General features: G+C 54.0%; 3 protein-coding genes across 3 annotated transcripts; 2 read left to right on the top strand and 1 right to left on the bottom strand.

Annotated features, from left to right (window-relative positions):
- Window positions 1-564: 564 nt before the first annotated feature.
- On the bottom strand, window positions 565-2,633 carry LAMTOR5 (late endosomal/lysosomal adaptor, MAPK and MTOR activator 5). Its single transcript, XM_056361434.1, has 4 exons — window positions 2,478-2,633; window positions 2,263-2,324; window positions 1,457-1,574; window positions 565-932 (listed from the first exon to the last, which is right to left on the bottom strand). The coding sequence occupies exons 1-4, from the start codon at window positions 2,510-2,512 to the stop codon at window positions 872-874; spliced, it is 276 nt and encodes a 91-aa protein (XP_056217409.1). The 5' UTR covers window positions 2,513-2,633; the 3' UTR covers window positions 565-871.
- Window positions 1,581-9,665, top strand: PROK1 (prokineticin 1). Its single transcript, XM_056361433.1, is given in 6 exon segments — window positions 1,581-1,797; window positions 3,391-5,153; window positions 5,586-5,788; window positions 7,809-7,904; window positions 7,906-7,935; window positions 9,009-9,665. Coding segments are annotated over 4 exon segments (318 nt in total). The 5' UTR covers window positions 1,581-1,797; window positions 3,391-5,153; window positions 5,586-5,716; the 3' UTR covers window positions 9,129-9,665.
- A 4,357-nt stretch (window positions 9,666-14,022) lies between these two features.
- On the top strand, window positions 14,023-18,084 carry LOC130159714 (embryonic pepsinogen-like). Its single transcript, XM_056361608.1, has 9 exons — window positions 14,023-14,086; window positions 14,431-14,593; window positions 14,903-15,020; window positions 15,505-15,623; window positions 15,746-15,945; window positions 16,527-16,640; window positions 17,136-17,280; window positions 17,540-17,638; window positions 17,835-18,084. The coding sequence occupies exons 1-9, from the start codon at window positions 14,031-14,033 to the stop codon at window positions 17,970-17,972; spliced, it is 1,152 nt and encodes a 383-aa protein (XP_056217583.1). The 5' UTR covers window positions 14,023-14,030; the 3' UTR covers window positions 17,973-18,084.
- The last annotated feature ends 2,853 nt before the right edge of the window (window positions 18,085-20,937 follow it).

The following is a 20,937-nucleotide window of genomic DNA, read 5'->3' on the forward strand; positions in this document are numbered from 1 at the left end:
TCAAAGTAGCGTGAATGTTTTATCTCTGACCCAGCCCAACTTTTTAGCTCATGCTCCGCTGTGAAGCTTCCCTTCCACGTGTGAGGACAGCTGCAGGCTAGCTCCTTTTTATTCCCTTACACACAGGAAGAATTCGAGTGCAGCATTTTTTCAAAGGGAAAGCCTTTTTGCAGGGTTGTTTCCCTACAACATTTGAAATGCTCAAATCTGTAAGAGGGAGAGAGGCCTGGATTTGTGAGGATGTTGTCAACACTCATTTACAGTTCACAGAGGGAGGGGGCAGGCCAGCATGTATAGGTTTGAACTTCAATCCAGGGTGTAGTAAGCAAGTAACTCTCACACAGAACGTTTAACTAGAGGAGGGTAAACGTTTCCTAGGAGAAATTCCTCAGAAAGTCTACCTTTTCTACTGGAGGAGCCTCCATTAATTCAAATTTTTGTGCAATATTCCTCATGAGAAATGCTAATGAGGAAGCGACTGGGAGAAGCTGCCTTGCCTGGCTTTGGAAACAAGGCAAAGCAACGAGCACAGTTTTCACACTGGAGCAAAGAGAAGCAAAGATGTGTTTTTGCAGGTCATTTATTGATTTCTCCAACAAATAAGGCCACACCACACATACACCTTGTAGTATCTGATGATTACACACGCTTGGTGAGTGACCCACACTTCACCCTCACCAGCACAAGTACTAAAATGTGAGTTGGAGAGCCCGATAGCTGCACAGAAGCTGTTAAGTGGAGAGGGAGAGCCATCAGCCCAGGTTTGGTACTACAAGCACATTCTGCGCTGGAGCAGCAGAGGAAAGTGGTTGTCCAGTGAGGAGGAGCTGGGCCGGAGGTGGGAGTGGAGTGCTGCACAGGTTCCCGAGGGTCAGGATGCCAGCTTGTGCACTGCTACAGTGATGCTGTCATGCTTCTGGATCATGATATTCCTAGAACAAGAAAAGTGCTGAGGCAGTTGAGGGGCCAGCTGTGCTGAGGAGGAGCTGATGGGGGTGGGGAACTGGGCAGGGTACCATTCAGTGGCCGCAGCAACCCCCAGCTCTGTGCTAGACCTGTCGGTTGCTGCATCTCTCCCGCCCCCTCCCACGAACGGTGCTGGAGAAGACTCTGCCCACCACACTGGCTGGCTACAGCATGGGATTTATTATCTGTAGGGACCCCAAACGTGGAGGAAGTACAGAGCTGCAGTAACCACCCTGCCCTGAAAGGTTTCCTTCTGCTTTTACAGTTCCTGCTTCTTGAGGTCCCACTAATCTAATGATTCACATGCCTGTCGAAGTGACTGCCGTCCCCCCTGTGGCTTCAGAGATGGGGCTTCCTCCACGGCTGCCAGTTTAACCCAAGATGAGGACCGCTGCTCTAGGGATCCGACTCTGAGGAGGACCCCAGGGAGGGAAGGGGAGGGGTGAAGGCAAACAGGGGGAAAAGTAACACCCCCAGGCTTGAAACTCACCCGCTGTCTGACTCCAGGCACACCACGGGCGTATCAGTCGGGTCGGAGGTGAGCTTGGCTGCCTGCTGGGCGAGGACGGAGATGATGCCAGCATGCTCATCCGAGAGGGTTCCTCGGCCTGTGAGAGGTGGGAGACAAGCCACGCGTGCCATGACAGCATAGCCCCCCCTCAGGACCAAGGGGGGCTGCTCCTGCCTGCGCCCTTTTGCCTCCCCCGTGGGCTGATGCAGGGTCTCCACAGACTGTTGCCCTCAAACACCAAAAAGCCTGAATTCCAGTGGCAGGGAGAGGTGGCTCAGCTTTCCTCTGGTGTGTGGGGAAAGCCAAGCACCCTGGGGCAGGTGGGTGCTGGGGGGGCCTGGGGACACCCAAAGGTGGCAGGGCAGGGGAGGGAAAAGTACAGTAGAGCAGGGGCTGGTGCCCTCAGAGAGGGGTGCCCTCAGAGAGGGGGGCCCCCATGCAGGGCAAGGCCTGGTGCCCTCAGAGAGGGGGGGGGGGGGGGGCGGGCCATGAAGGGCAAGGCCTGGTGCCCACAAAGAGAGGAGGGCCCATGCAAGGCAAGGCCTGGTGCCCTCAAAAAGGGGGGGGGCCCTTGCAGAACATGGCCTGGTGCCCTCAGAGAGGGGGGAGCCATGGAGGATAAGGCCTGGTGCCCTCAAAGAGGGGGAGGGGGCCATGCAGGACGAGACCTGGTACCCCCCAAACAGGGAGGGGTCGAGTAGGACAGGGCCCGGTGCCCTCCGGCTAGGGGTCTCCAGTGTGGCAGCCCCCCGTGCCCCCACCCCCGGCGGCGCTCGGTTACTCACAGCCCAGGTTGAGCCCCTGCGAGTCGGTGCAGAGGACGCCCACCACGGCCGGGCTCTTCATGCTGCGGGGGGGGCAGGGAGAGACAGCGGCGGTCAGGGCCGGGCCCCCCCTCCGCCGCCAGGCCCCCCTCGCGCCACCCCCACGGCCCTGGGGGCGCACGGCCAGCCCTGTCCCGGCCCCCCGTGTCCCGTCCCGGCCCGCCCCGTGTCCGTACGTGTCCTCCAGGTGCTGCTCCAGCGTCCCCTCCATGCCGCCGGGCCCCGCGCCCCCACTTCCGCCCTGCGCGGCCGCTCCTGGCAGCGGCTTCGCCCACGTGACGCGCGGGCGGCGGCTCCGCAGGGCCAAAAGGCCTCGCTGCGCGAAGGCGCCCTGAGGGGGGGGGCGCCCCGAACGGCCCCCGTCCCTCCGGCAGCCCCCCGGGGCTCCCTGCCATGGGGCAGCCGCTGCAGGCTCACACACACCACCCCTAATCCTGGGGGGCCATGCAGGGCAAGGCCTGGTGCCCCCAGAGAGGGGGGGGCCCTTGCAGAACAAGGCCTGATGCCCACAAGGGGCCGGGAGGGCATGCAGGATGAGGCCTGGTGCCTTCAAAAAGGGGGGGGGGGGGCATGCAGGGCAAGGCCTGGTGCTCTCAAAAAGGGGGGGGGGGGCATGCAGAACAAGGCCTGATGCCCACAAAAAGAGGGGGGGGGGGGCCCTTGCAGAACAAGGCCTGATGCCCATAAAGATGGGAGGGGGGGGGGCATGCAGGACGAGGCCTGGTGTCCTCAAAAAGGGGGGGGGCATGCAGGACAAGGCCTGGTGCTCTCAGAAAGGGGGGGCCATGCAGAACAAGGCCTGATGCCCTCAAAAATGGGGGAGGCCCTTGCAGAACAAGGCCTGATGCCCACAAAGAGAGGGGGGTGTGTGTGCAGGATGAGGCCTGGTGCCCACAGAGAGGGGGGCTCATGCAGGGCAAGGCCTGGTGCCCTCGCGGGGGGGTGCATGCAGGACGGGGCCTGGTACCCTCAGAGAGCAAACCCAGCCCCTGCCCCCCTGCAGGGCAGGCGGCACAATCGGTGCTCTTACTTGGTTTTTTTTCCCCCACCTTTCAACTTTTTATTTCTATTTCCCTCCCCCCCACCCAGCACCACTCAGGATTTGCATGGCAAGATGAAATTCAAGGGGTGTTTTAACAGCAACCCCCACCCCACAGCCAGCGCATCCCCTCACAGCTGGACCACGCCGAGGGATGCAGGCTGGGGGATGCGGGGACACGGGCTGGAGCCCAATGTTTGCAGCGAGAAGGACCACGCTGGATTCGTGCATATGGTGTTGGGGGGTCAGGACCTCCATCCTGTTCCCGTGGGGCAGAGAGGTGCTAAAAGCGATGCTCAGCCCGGCATCCGTGCCAGGAGCCCCCCCAAACCCGAGCTCCGCTGCCAGCGGGAGTGGGAGGTAATTTATGGTGGGTACATGGCGAAGCTCTGCGGCGCTAATAAGGTACCGGCTGAAGCTGTTCCCGACTGCGCCTGGTGATAGATCTTGGCTTGTCAGGTCCAAAAATTAAAATATTATTGATGGGCGAAGTGAAGTGCAGCAGGATTTTTTATTTTCTATTTTATTTTTCTTCTTCCTTGAGCTGGGAGCTCTCCCAGGCAGCATCTGACCCTGACTGCCCCGGCGCTCCCCACTGCATCCTATCACACTGGGATAGCTTGGATTTATATTGCCTTTTTTTTGTGGAATTCCGCCCATCATCCCCCCCCCGCCCCCCAACCTGGCCCTAGGAAGCAACGCAGGACCTCTGTGGAGGATGGGGGCTGCATCCTCCCTGTCGCATCAGCACCTCCACAAGGAAACTTCTCTGCAACAACCTCTCCTGAACCGTTCCCGGCTGCAGGATTTCTGGAAACAGGGATTTTGGGGAGAGTTGGGATTAATTAATTCAAGCCCAGGTAGAGGAGACTTCAGCGAAGCAGCAGAACAGCTGCCACATCAAAAGAAGTGCTGCTCTCCGGGCAGGGAAATGCCGGGGCTATTTTTAACTAATTAAATAGATGATTTAGCACCAGGCTGATACTTTACCAAAAAAATTGAACACAAAAGTCTGATTAAACCGCGGGGCTTTGATCAAACCCATATTTCAAATCCCAGCCCATCACCTCGGGCCATGTTTCCCCCCTGGGGCTAAGCCCCCCCAGCTGCTCCTGGCCCCTAATTTGTCCCCATGGACCCAGTCAGGCATGAATTAGCCCCAAAATCAGACTTGGGGATGTTTATTCCTGATGGGAAAAGCCAGGAAGGACTAAATTCATAATGCTGGTGAGGAGCCCTGATGTGATGGGGATGATAGCAATCTACCTAGCTATCCAGGGCTGGAAAAATCCATCTTTCTGGGTCAGAATTGCAAACCCAGCTTTATTTTTGGGAACAAAAAATGGAGTTTTATTTCCTGCCCTTGTTGTGCAAAGCGTCTTAGCCATGGTCTCTGCTTGCAGGTGCTGGGAGCTTGGTCCAGGGAGTCCCAGAAAAATCCAGGGAGCCCAGGACCATGCACTGGCCACGGAAGGTATTTAACTTTTTAATTAGTTTTATTTTTTTATAGCTGGACTCCCAAAGGCACTGCACGGGATGAGGCAGCGGGTGGCGAACAGCCCCAGCGTCACAGATGCTCAGGGGTTTCTTGCTTCTCTCTCACCTGATGGATGCGGCCGTGGGGGCCAGTGGGTGTTTTTGTCGAGGCCCCCCATCCCCGAGCACATTGGGATGTTGTCCCTCGCATCCCCTCAGGATGTACAAATTAAAGAAGAAGCCAGTATTTCTAGCTTTTCCTACCTTTTTAGCCACTTTAGCAATCCCTGGTCTTATTCCCTTGCGCTCCCAGGAGATGCACCAAATGCAGTTTGAGGTATGGGGGATATACTTCAAACCATAAATCAACAGATTTACACATTATATTCAGATTCAAACACACCCTCATTACTGAAAAAGATATTATCCCCTCTCTGCCGCCTTTTATTCTCCCAAATAAATGCAGCCAAGTCTCAGTTTCTACAGGATATTTATCACAGAGCCACATTATTGCACATTGTGCTCTTACGAGCCGAGAAGTAGCAGGCTAAGTTTATTCCTGTGTTTTCTTTTAGCTAAATAATCACAAATTCTTAATTCAATTCTTAAGTACGCCCGTCAAGGATAAATATGGATATAGAGGTGTAGTTGGAAAATCCAGCTGTGTTGGCTTAGCTGAAAAATAACCCTGGGACGCGGGTGCGGGTGGTGTGGGGTGTTTTTTTTCCCTTTCCTATGTGGTTTATTAATATTTCTTTTATACCATTAGAGATTCACGTCTCGTCTGTTTATTCTGAGATCATCGGGGAGGGGGAAAACCCATCAGACCCCACGGTGGCGGAGCTGGAAGGGGCTATATAGGGCGGGCGGCGCGGGGCTGCGGCAGAGCGCGGTGGCACCATGGGCTGGCTCCTGCACACCCTCTGCTTGCTCCTGCTCCTCACCTCCTGCCCCTGCGCCATTATCACCGGGGTAAGTGCCAGCTCCATCCCCAGCCTGGCAGGTTTATTTATTTTTATGTTGTTGGGGTAAATAAAGCAGGAATCGGTCCCTTTCGCTGTTGGCTTTGGTTGTTTTTTTTTCCCCCCAGTTTTTTACTTATTTTTCAGATGTGTGGATGCTGATCCCGCAGCCAGCCCCAGCTCACGTGAGTGTGAAGTCGTATGGGTGGGCTGCTCCTCCTGCTTCTCTTCTAGCACCGTGTCAGGGAAACAAGGGATTTTAGGAAGTTTTCCAGCAGGGGAAAAAAATGTATCTTATGGGCATAATGGGCATCCCCCAGAGCGTGTTCCCAGTTGGGACAAGGGCTTGAGCACCCCAGGTTGTCTTTCTCCCTCCCAAATTAAGAGAAATTATTAAAAGAGGGGGGGAACTTTGGAATGCAAAGGACAGGTACGGTGCTTTACCCTGCTGTGTTAGTGGGCTCTTGGGGCTTGGTGTGGCCAGGAGCTCGGTGCTGCTGAGCAGGTGCTGGACCAAGAGTGATGCTAAAAGCAAGAGGAGCAGTGAGTTTGGGGGACAGAATCAGGCGTTTGTGGTGCTTCAGGAATCCAGATGCTGCTTTCAGCAGAGCTGAGCTTGGCCAAACCTCCCCCTTTTTTCCCCTGGCAGTGAAAAAAATGTTCTGCTTAAAACCAAGGCGAAGCATTCGCGTCCCGGGTGCCTCTCTGCCTCCCAGCTTTTCCCAGCCGATGGAAATTTAGTGGTTGACTTCGGCTGGCTCTTGACTTCTCTTTTTCCCAGGCACCCTTATAGTCAGACCTATTTCTTTCAAGCCCATGACATTTTTGGCTGGATGTCCCCCCCCCCCCCCCCCAGTCCCCCCAACCTCTACATACACCAGGTCGGGGGGAGCCACAGCCCGATAGATCCAGCAGCTCTTGAAATTATTCCCAGGGCTTCAGTGACTCATTTTGCATAACCAGAGGAGAGCGGTGGGATGTGCAGCTCCCTGGCTGCCTGTAGCCCCCATCCGCCCCCCCCCCCCCCAGCATTTGCAGGTGAGGGTCCATCATAGCTGAGATCTGGTTTTTAATGGTATTTGGGTGTTACGAGGTACTTTGGATGCTTAAGCAGAATCAGGTTTCCTTCAGGACAGGGAGGATTCTGCAAAAATCCCCTTATTGCCCCCCTGTGAGAGAGCTGCACCCCAAGATTGTGCTCTATCCATTGATTTTTTTCCCCAGCTGCAATTTCGAGCAATGGATTTAGGGCGGGGAGCTCCTGGGAGCGAGGTACCCCAAGCAGGGGGTAACCCCAGGGGGGTTGGGTGAGTCACATTGATTCTTCTTATGCTACCAACCCGACGTCAGGAAAATGGGTCAGAGAAGGGGTTGGGGGTGCGATGAGCTGCTCTGGTGTTGCCCAACAGAGCCAGGGGGGCAGGATAGGACCTGCTTGGTGCTTGGGATGCCCCCGGCTGCCTCTCCTCAGCACCCTCAGGGGCTTCCAGGTGTGGTGGTGAGCTGGTGCAGCAGTGCCACCCGTGCCTCAGTTTCCCCATCCGGGGGGAAGAGGTGACCGTTTTCCATTTGCCGCCTCCCTGGGTGGGAGAGGCTGAGCTGTTGGCGTTACCCTGCTCCCTGCTAATACCCCCCCCCAGCACTGGGCACCTGCGTTATTCAGCAGGTTTTGCAGGCTCAGAAGGGCGACGTGTATGCAAGGGGGGGGGTCCAGTCAGTGAGTTTATCCCTCCCTGCCACTGCTCTGACTTGGCACTTGGGCAGCTGCAAACTTTTCCTGATTTCCCCCCACCTCCTGCAAACCCCAGCACCCCCAACCCAACCTGTGCCCTGCTCCAAACCCCAAATGGGAGAGCTGGGAACAGCAAATCCCCCTCCCTTAAATCCCCACTCTGGGGTTTCACGCAGCAGCTTGTAACTGCTTGAAACCAGCTTGGTGCGGGCTGGTTTCCCCACTGCCCCCCTCCAGAAGAGGGGTAGCGATGCTTTCCCGGGTGGTCTCACTAACCCACCATGGTCCCTCTCCCCAGGCCTGCGAGCGGGACCCCCAGTGCGGCAGTGGGACCTGCTGTGCCGTCAGCCTCTGGCTGCGGGGGCTGCGGATGTGCACCCCCCTGGGGCAGGAGGGGGGACGAGTGCCACCCCTTCAGTCACAAGGTACTGGGGGGGGGATGCCCAGTGGGGCTGGGATGGGAGGCAAGGACCAGGCAAAGGGCACCGAGCTCCTCGCATGGGAGAAAAGCTCCATTAAAGCTCTGGGATGGAGAAGGGGGGCAGTGTCGGGGGGCTGGGGTGGATTTGGGATGAGGGTCCAGGCAGTGTCGTGGTGGTCCACGTGCGCCAGTGCACCAGTGGCAGCTGGTTCCAGCCTCTAAAATATTTTGAGCAACCCCCTGGCTGTCCACACTACCCTAAATCCCATAGGGAATCACAGAATGGTTCGGGTTGGAAGGGACCCGAAACACCATCCAGTTCCACCCCCTGCCCAGGGCAGGGACAGCTGCCACCAGCCCAGGTTGCTCCGAGCCCCGTCCAGCCTGGCCTTGAACTTCAAGGATGAGGCACCCACAGCTGCTCGGGGCACCCTGTGCCAGCGCCTCGCCACCCTCACAGTAAACAATTTCTTCCCAATATCTCGTCTAAACCGACCCTCTGTCAGCTCAAATCCATTCCTCTTGCCCTATCACTACAGGCTCTTTTTTACAAAATCCTCGGGATGCCCTGTGGGTGCTGCGGACCTTGACCCAGCGCTGGGACCGAGCTGCCTGGCCCATGCATTTAAAGAAAAGTGCGTGATGTCACACCGCTCCAAACGGAGCCATAAACGCTCTGCCAAGCGAGGAAAAGCTGCGTTAATGCCACAGAGCTGCCCCAGCCCCGTGATTTCTGCCCGATAAGACCCCCTGCGCGCTGGGATTACTCCCAACCGTGACACTGCTCGATCCCTCCTCCGTGAGGATTTAGCAGCAACATCCCGGCCTCGGGGGCAGCATCCCACTCCGTGCTCCCATATTGATTTTATGCAGCGGGAGCAAGATTTAGTGATGCTGCACCTTCTGCCCACACAGAGAAGGAGCGAAGGGCTTGAGAGGGATCAAAAATTAATTTCAGGCGTATCACCATTAAACCTGGGAATAGCCGGAGATTTTCTCAGGGCTTTGATCCCATCTCATAATTTTTTGGTTGCGGCAGAGCCCTGACATCCTCGTCTCTGCCACATGTCTCCGCAGGTCCCTTTCTTCGGGAAGCGTCAGCACCACACCTGCCCGTGTTTACCCAACTTCATATGCGCCAGGTTCCTCGACAGCCGCTACCGTTGCTCTGCCGACTTCAAGAACATCGATTTTTAGGGTGATGCTCCCAACTTTCCATCCATGAGCTCCCAGCACTCCTTTCTTGCCCTCTCCTATGGCCACCGGGTGCCCACATAGCACCAGGCAATCTTAAAAGTGCTTTTCCAAGGTAGACAGTGTTGTTATGAGCTGTATGTTCTATGGGGAAACTGAGGCACGGTCAGGCCAAGCTGCTCTGACATGGAGCTTAGCAAAGCTCTGCCCCAGCTCGGAGCAGGACCCGGCTCCAGCATCCTGTGCAGAGTGCGTATGGCAAATATCTGTGGCCTCCAAAACCCCTTTCACAAGATGTTGTCTGCATGTAATGGATGCTGTCAGCTAGTGTTCACCTCCCTCCTTTATTTTATACAGTAAAACCCGAGCACCCGGCAGCCAAGAGCTTCCTCCGTGGCTTTTATCCTGGTGCATGATAAAATTTGGGACGTGAAGCTGATCAGCATCGTTTCATCTGCCAAAGCGTCTGCAGGACGGCGCAGGGGCGGTGGAGACCTGACTTGAATTATTTTGACACTTTCAGTCGTGCGCTAGGAAAAACACAAGTCAAGAGGGGCAGAAACTTCATTTTGTGGGGAGTTTGAGCGTTTGGGTCACCAAGCAAAACTTCAGCTTCTGCCCAAAGTAACCCAGAGCTGAATCCTCCACAACCCCCCTGCATCCTCTGAGCTGCTTCAACTCCCCTGCGATTCCTACGGGATAAAGCATTTCTGTCATGGTAATTCCCATTGTGATATCGCCCGGTTGTGTCTTATCAGCATATTTCTTCCCTGGAAGCAGCTCTTCAAGCTGGTGATGGATGATCTAATCTAGGCTGCAATTAAAAGAAATTAATATCAAGTAGCGATGGGGAATTAGGGAAGGGATTTCCCTAGAATTTGAGCAATGCCATGTGTTTGGCAGAGGCTGAAGCGGGGCTGGCTGGAGCCGTGTTGTGCCAGATGTGGAACTTTGGGATGTTGGAAAATGTTTTCCAGCCTCAGCATCTGCCTGAGGTTTAGGCACCGTATGAGGGTTGGGAGTTTCTCTTCATATCAGTTGAATTTGAGTGGGGAATAGGATATTAAAGTTAATTAAATGCCCTAAAAGTTCTCTCCGACACGTGCTTTCTGTTCCCCTCTTGGAAACATATTGTGGAAAAAATGTGTATACTTGAGCATCAATCCTGCTTCCTACAGCGACCCCCGGCAATAATGAATAAAAAGAAATAAAGAAAAGAAAAAAGAAGACTTATCAGCATTTACGGGGGGGGGGGGGGGGGAACCCCAAACACCTAAAACCCCCCCGAATGGGGTCCTGTCAGGCAGAAGCAGTGCTACAACAGAAAGCTGATTTTGGGGGTTTGAATGTGCCGAGCCAGTCCCGGGAAGCCCCTGGGGTTCAGTGCTGGGAGCTGTGGCACCCCCGGTGCTCGGGGATCTTCCCTGTTTGGTAGGTTTGGGGGGTTTTGGGGGGTTTTGGTGCCATAGCAGCAACTGTTTGTATTTCTAAAGACCCCAAAGGACCCCAAAGCAATGGCTGTGGCAGACGCTGCGTTTCCATGGAGAGTAAAACCACTGAGATTTGGTTTGCTGCTGGGTAAAAGCCTCCCCACACCTGTTTCTCCCCCAACAAAATATTGTAGATTTGGTGAAAATAAAGCAAAGCAATGACTAGGTTGGTATTACTTAGGTTTTTTGTGGTTTGGGGTGTTTTTTTTGCACAACAGTTTTGGTTTTTATTTACCACGTAATGATGCACCGGGGATGCTGCGCTGGCCCAGGCAGGGGTTTGTGATTCCCGACACTTGGCGCTGGGGACCCTGGCAGAAGGGCTCTGGGGATGTGGTGGGTTGCCAAATAGAAAGGGGTCCCAAAGCAATACAGGGAAGGGGGAAAACTCAGGAAAAAAGCACAACATTTTGTAATAGTGTTAAAAATACATATAGTTTCATGGTTTGGGTTTTTTTGTTAAGCTACCTTACCTCATTCGCTGCCTCTGGCCTTCCCTCAAGCTTGGAAATGTGCAGAAGGGGCTGTTGGTTTTTTTTTTTTTTCTTCATCAATTTTTAGACATCTCCCAGTGGAAAACATTGCAAGCGATTTTCTTCCAGCAGAAACAACAGCAAAAAGGAAATAAAGCACTAAACAGCTTCTTACCATCCTTAATTCCCAGTTCAGGGGGATGTACCAATCTCCCAGTGGCTTTCAACCACAAGAGGTGACAATTTAGTGGAAAATCACTTGATTCTGGCATAAACAGAGGGACACCCCCATGGCAAGAGCAGGCTCCCCTTGGTTTCACATGGTACGCATCCAGGCGAGGGATGCGCCGCCTGAGCAGGTCCCTGCCGTTGCTCCCCACTCCCACTGGGGACGTGCCCTGCATGGTTTTACCTGCAGGAAAAAACACTTTAAAGCTGCTTTAAAATTGCATTTAGGGGAGTAAAACCCAGCAAAGCTCCTTTCCCCACCCCACCCCTTTTATTTTTTTCCCCAGAGGTGGAAAACTCTGTGCAGGAGAAAAAGCACAAGCAGCCAAGCAAAAGCTCACGTCCTCCTGCGGGGCTGGGGAAAAGTCAACACAAGCTCGTAATCAGGAGGATGGGGGGCTGCTCCCCCCAGCACGCTGCCGAGTGCCCCCTCGGCCTCCCGCACGTGCGTTTCCCCATCGGCTGTTTAATGTTCTGGCTCCAAGGTGACCCGAGCCCGGTGGCACCAGCCGGTGAGGGCTGGGACGTGGCTGCGGTGTCACAAACCCAGCACCATGTCCTTGGCGGGGGGTCCCAGCTCCAAACAGTCAACACAACATAACTGCACGTACGGTTCCCAAACAGCAGGAAACTATTCTTTTTTTTTTTTTTTTTTTTTTTTTGGGGGGGGGGCGTGTCTTTTTTTCTATTTTCTTCTTTCTTTTTTCTTTCTTTTTTCTTTCTTTATTCTTTTCCCTTTCCCTTTCCCTTTCGCTTTCCCTTTCCTTTCCCCTTTCCTTTCTTTTTTCTGTTCTATTCTATATTCTTTTCTATTTTCTATTCTATTATGCTCTATCTTATTTTCTCCTTCCCTTCCCTTCCCTTCCCTTCCCTTCCCTTCCCTTCCCTTCCCTTCCCTTCCCTTCCCTTCCCTTCCCTTCCCTTCCCTTCCCTTCCCTTCCCTTCCCTTCCCTTCCCTTCCCTTCCCTTCCCTTCCCTTTTCCCTTTTCCCTTTTCCCTTTTCCCTTTTCCCTTTTCCCTTTTCCCTTCCCTTCCCTTCCCTTCCCTTTTCCATTCCACTGTGTCCTGATTTCCCCCTACACTACCCAGCAAGCCCACCCCACACTCACCCCAAGCCCAAACCAGTGCTCCCAGCCCACCCCTCCCTCCTGCAGGGACCGTCAGGGTGCCCTGGACCCCAGGAGCAGCCTCGGGAAGGCGCTTAGGGAATGACGGGGTTAAGGCTGGACTTTGTGAGCTTCATCTATTTATAATTATATAAAAATGTAGGAGATATTATTCATCTTTTGAATTTTAATTATTTACATTATGCATTATATATCCATATTATTCCTGTTATCTCTTTGCTATTTATTATTTTGTAATTTAGATATTTTGTATTTATATTTTTTATTCTTTCGGGGGAGGCTTGGAGCGAGTTTTTGTTCCTGAGGTGGTTTCTGTGGCTCATCCCACCAGCTTTCCTCATTTCAAATCCAGCTCGAACTCCGGTCTGAGCCCAAACTGTGCTGCACCTTGTTGCCTTTATGGTGGCCACAGCTCAGCCCCTTCCCACGCCTGCACAAAGCAATCGGGTGATTCTAGCCGGTTCCCTTCTTGCTGCCGAAAAAAAATCACAATTAATTCTTGTTTTACCCCACCACAAGAGCCAGCCCCATCACAGAATCCCACCTTCCCCCCGCAGCAGCGGAGACCGCCCTGGTGGCACAGGGATGGAGTAGCTCTGCCCGCAGCATCCTTTCTAAAAAGTGGCAACAATAAAGACCAAAAAACCAGGATCCGCCGGCTTTTCCATGCTGCCGCCAGAGAAACCCAACTGAAACTCTCCTGCCACGATACCAGCAGCTGCCACCAAGTTTTCTGGGGGGCTGGACAAGATGTAGTGGCTTGGGAGATGCTGCTCAAATTAAAGCAGCACAGAGTGGGTACCAGGATCCTTATCCTGCATCGTTCAGCATCGCCCCATGTCCTTCGCCCGCCGCGTCCCTCGTGCTCTCCCCTTTGCACACCGCGAAAGGCCAGCTGATGCCTGGAGCCATTATCGTGGCAGGCGATACCGAGGCGCTCATTAGGAGTTTTAATCCTGTTTTAATGGTCCTCGTATCGCTGGGCAAACCAGATGGAGAGGGGTCAGCCTGCTGCAGGGTCACCTTTCCCACAGCCTGTTTGCATCCCACCGTACTAATTGGTTTTTGCAGATAACGGTGGGTCCCAGAGCACCAAAACGTGCGTATTTTCTTTTTTCTTCTACACACCCCCTCCCACCCAGCGGGGGCCCCTTCCCGTTCCCAGCTAGGGAGAGACACCCATCAGTTTGGGGTGGCGGTGGGGGGGTCCCACTGCTGCTTGCGATGGCTTTGGATGCCAAAATGATGCCTATGAACAGGCAGCGCCTGGTTGTGATGAAGAATTTGGGGTGCTAAAGGATGGAGGGTCCGGAGGGGGGATACAGGGAGGGGAGCACAGGGTTTGGGGTACAGCAACATGGTCAGCACAGTGTGAGTGTCCCCCCCACCTTGCCAGGTGACGTGTTGATACCAGCCGATGTTTGCCATGTCCTTGGGTCCCTGGGTGCCACCTGCCTTGGCTGGGTGCCCGCCAGAGGGGGTGTGGGGGGGGGGGGGGGCGGTGGTCCTGGCGGCTCTTGGCACCGCAGGTTGGGGGCGCGGGGGCTATATAAACCACCCGGCGTTTGCTCCGGCTGCCCCAGCACCATGCGGTTCCTCGTGCTTCTCTGCGCTGCCTCTGCCCTCTCCCAGGGTGTCACCAGGTAAGACACCGCCGCGTCGCTCTCGTGGGCCACCTGAGTCAAAATTAAAGGGGAAAATGAGCAATCGGAGCTTATTTTTGTGGCTTTGGGAATTTTAATGGCTTTGGGAAGCAGAGGTGAAGGCTGAGGCTTGGGGAAGTGGTTCCAGGGGTGCAGAGGAGCTGGGGGTACCTGAGGTGGGGGTCTGGTTTCTAGAGGTGCTTTGAGGTTTTGCAGGAATCGCCCCGACTCAGTTTTGGGGGAGCCTGCTGTGCTTCTGCTGTTGGATCAGCACCAGTATGGAAGGTGCCGAACGCTGACAAAATCCTGCCTAACTCTTATTTTTTCCTGGGTGCTTGTGCCAGGCTGCCCTTGGAAAGGGGGAAGAAGCTGAGAGAGGTCCTCAGGGAGAAGGGTTTGCTGCACAGCTTCTTCCAGCGTCACCACTACGACATCGGCACCAAATTCCCACATGCTTTTCCCAACGGGACCAAAGTGGCCACCGAGCCCCTGCTGAACACCCTGGACGTGAGTATTGGCTTTGATGCCAGCAGCGCAGCCCTGGGGTGATTTGTGGGCTGCCCAGCCCCACATCTGTGCTGTGCATGGACCAAATCCAGATCCTTTTACCCCAAAGCCTTCAGCTCGCAACCTTTGCCCCTTTTTGCCCACGCTGGTGGCCCTGGGCAGAGCCAGGACACTGAGATGTCCCCTCAGCAGCTCTCCTAGAATCAGGGTGTCCCCATGAAGAGGGGGACCATGAAGGCTGCAAGCCTGGGGAAGCCCCCGATTTGGTTTCATGCCTTAAAAGCCACCCTTGGTCCTGCTGCCTCACAGGTGGAGTACTACGGGACCATCTCCATCGGCACCCCACCGCAGAACTTCACTGTGGTCTTTGACACCGGCTCCTCCAACCTCTGGGTTCCCTCCATCTCCTGTACCAGCCTGGCTTGCCGTAAGTAGGAGCAGGCAGGGCTCCCCATTCCAGCAGAGCCGGGTCCAGCAGCACACCCTGGGCTTATAACTGTGTGATCAAGCCCCAAGACGGGGTGATATGGCCCCGGGACTGGGGGCCACCCGGCCAGTGCAGCGAGCAGCCCCCTGGTGCTGGGTCCGTAGCATCTCTGCAATGCACCGGAGAGATGGGTGTTTGGGGTGTAGGGCTTGCTCAGTGTTGTACTCCACAGGGTGATGGGATATGCTTAGTGCTCCATGCCTCAGTTTCCCCATCTTTCTAAAGGGGGTGGTGGGATTTCCTGCAGGTTGCTGGAGGAGGGGCGGGGATGTACAGCAAATGCTCACAGCTAAATTGTTCTTGAAAGCAAGATAATAAACGGCAGGTCTAACCAGCAATTCAGCAGGGTGCCTCCTCCCACGCTTCCCTTACGGCTTAGCCTCACTGAAAGGCTTCATTTCTGGTTTTCCCACTTACCTTCTAGAAAACCATAAGATGTTTAACCCATTGGTGTCCTCCACGTACAAAAGCACAGGGCAGAACCTGACTATTCAGTATGGCACTGGCAAGATGGAGGGCATCGTGGGCTCTGACACCGTCAGCGTGAGTGCCACGATGGCATCTTGGGGGGGTCCCTTGTGTCTTCTCCACCTGATTAACGCCAGCACTGCAGTGCCTGATCCAGGTCTCAGGACAACCTCCCTGTGCACCCTCCCTGTCCCTAGGTTGCATCTCTGGTGGACACTGACCAGCTTTTTGGCTTGAGCACCACCGAGCCTGGCCAATTCTTTGTCCATGTTGCATTTGATGGGATCCTGGGTTTGGGTTACCCAAATCTGGCTGCTGATGAGATCACACCAGTCTTCGATAACATGGTGAATGAGAGGTTGCTGGAGGAGAACGTCTTTTCCATCTATCTGTCCCGGTAAGCCATGTGAATCTCAAGGGCCAAGGGAGGCAGCAGATGCATCTCGTGCATGTCGTTGCGTTGCCTGGTAGCTCCAACTCCTCTGCTGTCACTGCTGCCATTGGGCTCTGGCTCTGTGTTGTGCATGGCATGCAAAGGACAGGGGGCTCGTAGCAGGTGGCCACCAGACTTATGGCTTGCTGGGGAGTCACCATCCCTGGAAGTGTTTAAAAAATGTGTAGATGCAGTGCTTAGGGGCATGGCTTAGTGGTGGGCTTGGCAGTGCTGGCTTAACGGTTGCACTTGATGATCTTCAAGGCCTTTTCCAACCTCAATGACTCTATGGAGCAGCTCTAGTTTCCTGGCACATACTTTCACCATAGCTCCCCTCTTCCTTTTTTCTGGGTCCAAAGGACCTGGCACACGCTGTTGTTTGCCACTGCCTCACTGACGCTCTGTAATGAGGAGGGGAGCAGGTGCAACCATGGCATCGCGAGCAGCATCTCGCCCCATGGGACACACAGCCCTGCTGTTTTAAGCTGCGTGCACTGAAGACACGTGGCAAACCCTGCACTGTTTTTCCTTTCTGCATCATCCAGCGAGACAACAGGCAGTGTGGTCATCTTCGGGGGAATCGATGAGTCTTATTTCACCGGCTCCATCAACTGGATCTCCGTCTCTTACCAAGGTTACTGGCAGATCTCCATGGACAGGTAACAAACCAGCTCTGCTGGCCCACATTCATTTCTAACCATCGTTTCTGAAGAGACCTTGGACCCAACAACATCAGGGGCTTTCCACCGGCATCTAACACCCCACGGCTGAGTGATGCGGAAGGTTAAGGGGCCAAAATCCATAGTACTTTGGTAACTGCCACCCAACATGGGGACACGTTGTGTCTGCTTCTTCTCTGCACAAAGCTTGTGCTCTTTGGGGACATTCCTGTAGACGAGCCGAGTAAAATCATGGTCCAAACACCACTTTGTTGGGCTCGGTTGGATCCCAGCTGCTGGGTTGTGTTCAGTGCTTCAGTCCCCATGTGTGCCATCGGGGCTGTGATACCAGCTGACATTGCAGCCTCCCAGGAGCAAAAGGCTCAAGGGCAGCACCCTGGGTTACCCACCTTTCACTCCTGTCGAAGAAGTTCAATAACATCACCAAGATCCAGCTGGTTATTTAACAGCCCCGTGCTTTGTCTGTCCTCCCAGCATCATCGTCAACAGCCAGGAGGTTGCATGCGGTGGTGGCTGCCAAGCCATCGTTGACACCGGCACTTCCCTGGTGGCTGGGCCACCCTCCAGCATTAGCAACATCCAGAGGGCAGTCGGGGCCAGGCAGGACACATACGGAGAGGTAAGAGCACCCATGGCTTGCTCTGCTCACCCTGGAGGCAGCCCGGCACTGCTGAGCCCAGTGCTGAGAGCTTCCATGCATGGGGAAACCATGCCTCTGCTCATGGCAAATCAGCCCTGCTCTTCTGGTACCTCCAACAGAGACCACCGTGAGACACTCCCAGTCTCTAATTTATACCGGTGAAATCAAACCCCTTCACTCCTTGGCCTGTGAACATGTTGTTTCTCACCTAAGAGCCTCTTTTCCCTGCTCTCTGCAGTACAACGTGAACTGCAGCTCCATTGCCGCCATGCCTGATGTCATCTTTGTCATCGATGGGGTGCAGTATCCTGTGTCCCCCTTGGCTTACACGGAGCAGGTAAGGGGGAATCGGGTGGTCCAGGTTTCTGGAGCCTTTCTGGAGGTCCTTCTACTTTCTGCAATGGCTCTGGTTGCCTTGGCTTCTCCCGTTCCCGTGGGAGATAGGGGGTGGATGCCCATGGGTCTCCAGAGCATTGCCAAGAAAAGACACTAGCCCACATTTCTCCGATTTGCCTTTCCTTGCTCAAATGCAGAACGACCAAGGACCTTGCATCAGCAGCTTCCAGAACACCTCCGGGGATCTCTGGATCTTGGGAGATGTCTTCATCAGGGTGTACTACAGCATCTTTGACCGGGACAACAACCGTGTTGGGCTGGCCAAGGCTATTTAGATCCACCACGATGCCAGCGGTACTTTGGTTTTATCACACAACCAAACCAACCATGTTTTTTTGGTCCCTGAGGAATCTCTCACTCATGCATGAATAAAGCGTGGATGATTCAGAGTTGGTGGCTGCCCATTTATTTGTGATAAAACAGCAGGAATTAGGAAGGAGCTGCCCAGCACTTGCTGCTTCGTGGTGGCTCAGGAGCACTTGGTCAACACAGTCTAAGGCTTTTGGGAGTCACAGCCTGCAGGGGCTGAGAGGTGGGTCCCTAGGGAGTCAAGAGCAGCTCTTCTGTCGGGGCTACATCAAGTGAGAGATTCTGGGAAACCCACATTTCCATCCAGGGAGGATGAACTCGCCATCCCAGAGGCAGATCAGGATCAGAGCAGATCCCTGCAGACCCACAATCATGTCGCACTCGTGGGTCACTTAGTAGCTCTCCGTCCCTGGGCCCAAGGTTCACCCTCATGTCCCTTACGTGGTGTCTGATAGCCCAAAGACATCTGATGGCAGCGAGTCCCGTGGGAGGATGGGGCTCGGCTGGAGATTTCCCTCAGACCATCCAGGAGAGCAGGGCAGAAGAAGGTGCTCACCCAGCGCGTGCCCTCCCATCACGGGGCTTTTACTGAACGGCATCCACAGCTGCACATGTGCAGAGGTGATGTCTTATTTTAGTTTCCATCGTTTAGAACAATCCAGTTAGACTTCTTTGTTTCCCCATAAAGAATCTCAATTAAATGCCCCTTTTCCCAATAACCAGTCTGTGCTGTGAGATGGTCACCAAGAGCCTGGGAACACCAGCTAGTCCTCAATTATAGTCTTTACTGCTGTGCAACCCCCCCCCCCACCTCAAGACCCAACATATTTATTTGATGATCATTTTCCCTCTCAAAGGTCTGGATGGTTCCTTCTGGAAATTACCTTCATCCATATAAAACCCCATTAAAAATGGAGCCTGCCTCTCTCCTTTCGAGCAGCTGCAGTGGAAGCTCTCAGCAGGTGGCTGGGAGAGAGATCCAAGAGTCCCTGCTGCTGGTTCATCTCCACTGTGCTCAGGGATAAGGGGCTATTTGCATTATTGATTGATAAATGAGGCTCCATCACCGGTGGGACCCAGAGATTGCTTACCCGATGGGAACAGGAAGCAGAGATCCAAGCAATCGGGGTTGGAAATTAATTTTTCTTTCCTCTCACTGTGCAGAAGTTGCTTTTTGAGCCGCCTAGAAAGGAGCAGATGATATGGGATGGTGGAAATGGGATTTATCCCCCTGCAGCTCCCTGAGATCCCTCAGCCCTGGTGGGTGGAAACCCCCTGTGCCCAGGAGGGACCCAAGCCCGGATTTTGGGCAGATGGGATTCCCTCAGCTCCATCACGGGAATTTTCTCCTTGTTATGAGCAAGAAGAAAGGAGCCTGATGCAGTGGGAACTGTAGCTCTGAGGACCAGCAGCCCATGGACCAGCCCTTGCCAGGATGGACCACCTGGAGCACCCAGGGGCTGTAGCTGTGCTCTGGGTGAGTGGGATGGGAGAAGCCATGTCCTTGCCCCAGGCAGGACCAACAGCCCAAATGCCGTGCCACGATGCTCCTAAACCCTCCTGGCACGGCTATTCTGCACCAGTGCCAAAATTCCTCCCCCCAAACAACCCCCTGCTATGGGCTTCCTCCGTGAGAGCATCCTTGAGGGCCAAAGCATCCCTTCCCACATCTGTGTTGACACATGCAATAAAGAAATAAATCAGCTAAAAGCTTCCAAGCATGAATTAAGAAAGGATGAAACACATCGCCACTGCCTGCATCCAGGGAAATGTCTGTCCTGGAGTGCCATCTCCTGGCTGTGGTGCCAAAACTGTACCCCTGTGCTTTGGGGAAGCGCAGGAATATCTGGTGGCAAAAAGGATGCTCCAGGGCTTCCTTGGAAATTTCAGCTCCATAGAGGAGGGAGACGCTTCTAGCTGGGAAATATTTCACCCGTGCCCACAGGTTCCAGCTTGCTCCAGGGATAAAAAGCAGCCAGGACATCTTTCTAATAAAGCAAAGAGGTTTCTTGTCTTCTTTTTAGCTTTTTTCGTGGCAGTACAAAATTCCAAGTGGGAATTCAGCCTGTGTGCTAGAGGACATGACAGATTGGCTCATTAGGGCTTGACTCGAGAATAGTACAGTTGGGAAGAGCCTTGTATGGATTTCCTTGAGCTTTGAGCTTTGGGTCTGTGTTTGGGATGGTACTAAGCTGCAAATTGTGCAGGAAAATGGGTTTTCTGGCAGGTTTTCATCAAGCACCAGCTGGGTCTTGGCACTGGGTATTCATAGCTCGTTTTCCTTCGCTTTAGGATGAATCAGAAATAAGCTAATTTATGGAGAGGTTTAAGACCTCTGACCCCGTCCTCCCAGCATAAATCAGGGCCACCCCTCGGACCTGGCCTCCCACAAGGGATGGTGTAAGCCAACCTGCTGGGGAACCCCCTGGGGAGTTTGTCCTCGGCTCACAAATCTGGAGAACTATAACGTCTCATGCCTCAACCCACACACACGATTCTCAGCTGGGCACCGGCTCCCATGGAGCAGCGCAAAGCCAAGAACAAAAAAAGTTGTATCCAAATAATATTTTCTGCATGCCACACTTTGACGCATCTATTCTTTTATTTGAGAATAAAGTTTACAAGTTCATAAGAATCAGGTTGTTCATCCTTGCATCTATCCATCCATCCATCCTTCCATCCATCCATCCTTCCATCCATCCATCCTTCCATCCATCCATCCATCCACCCACCCCAGCACCGTTTCAGTCCCTGTTTTCTGGGAAGCAGGAGCAGCAAAGATGTGCTCACAGCTGATCAGGCTGAATATTTCCCAGCCCAAATCCTTTTCCCCAGGGTTTCTCGTGGTGACTTCCCAAGGAACAAAGAGCAAAAGGGCTTCAGCTTTGACAGGTTGGGAGTGAAGTTTGGGGAGGGGAGTGCTAAAAAAAT

The sequence above is a fragment of the Falco biarmicus genome, chromosome 16 (genome assembly GCF_023638135.1).
Source record: "Falco biarmicus isolate bFalBia1 chromosome 16, bFalBia1.pri, whole genome shotgun sequence".
Classification (NCBI taxonomy): domain Eukaryota; kingdom Metazoa; phylum Chordata; class Aves; order Falconiformes; family Falconidae; genus Falco; species Falco biarmicus.

Coding starts and splice junctions, on each gene's coding strand:
- LAMTOR5 (XM_056361434.1), bottom strand. CDS start 2,512: ATGGAGGGGACGCTGGAGCAGCACCTGGAGGACAC. Junction 1,575..2,262: donor GCAGGGGCTCAACCTGGGCT/GTGAGTAACCGA, acceptor CACCTCTCACAG/GCCGAGGAACCCTCTCGGAT. Junction 933..1,456: donor TGCCTGGAGTCAGACAGCGG/GTGAGTTTCAAG, acceptor TTCTTGTTCTAG/GAATATCATGATCCAGAAGC.
- LOC130159714 (XM_056361608.1), top strand. CDS start 14,031: ATGCGGTTCCTCGTGCTTCTCTGCGCTGCCTCTGCCCTCTCCCAGGGT. Junction 15,624..15,745: donor TGGGCTCTGACACCGTCAGC/GTGAGTGCCACG, acceptor CCCTGTCCCTAG/GTTGCATCTCTGGTGGACAC. Junction 16,641..17,135: donor TGGCAGATCTCCATGGACAG/GTAACAAACCAG, acceptor CTGTCCTCCCAG/CATCATCGTCAACAGCCAGG.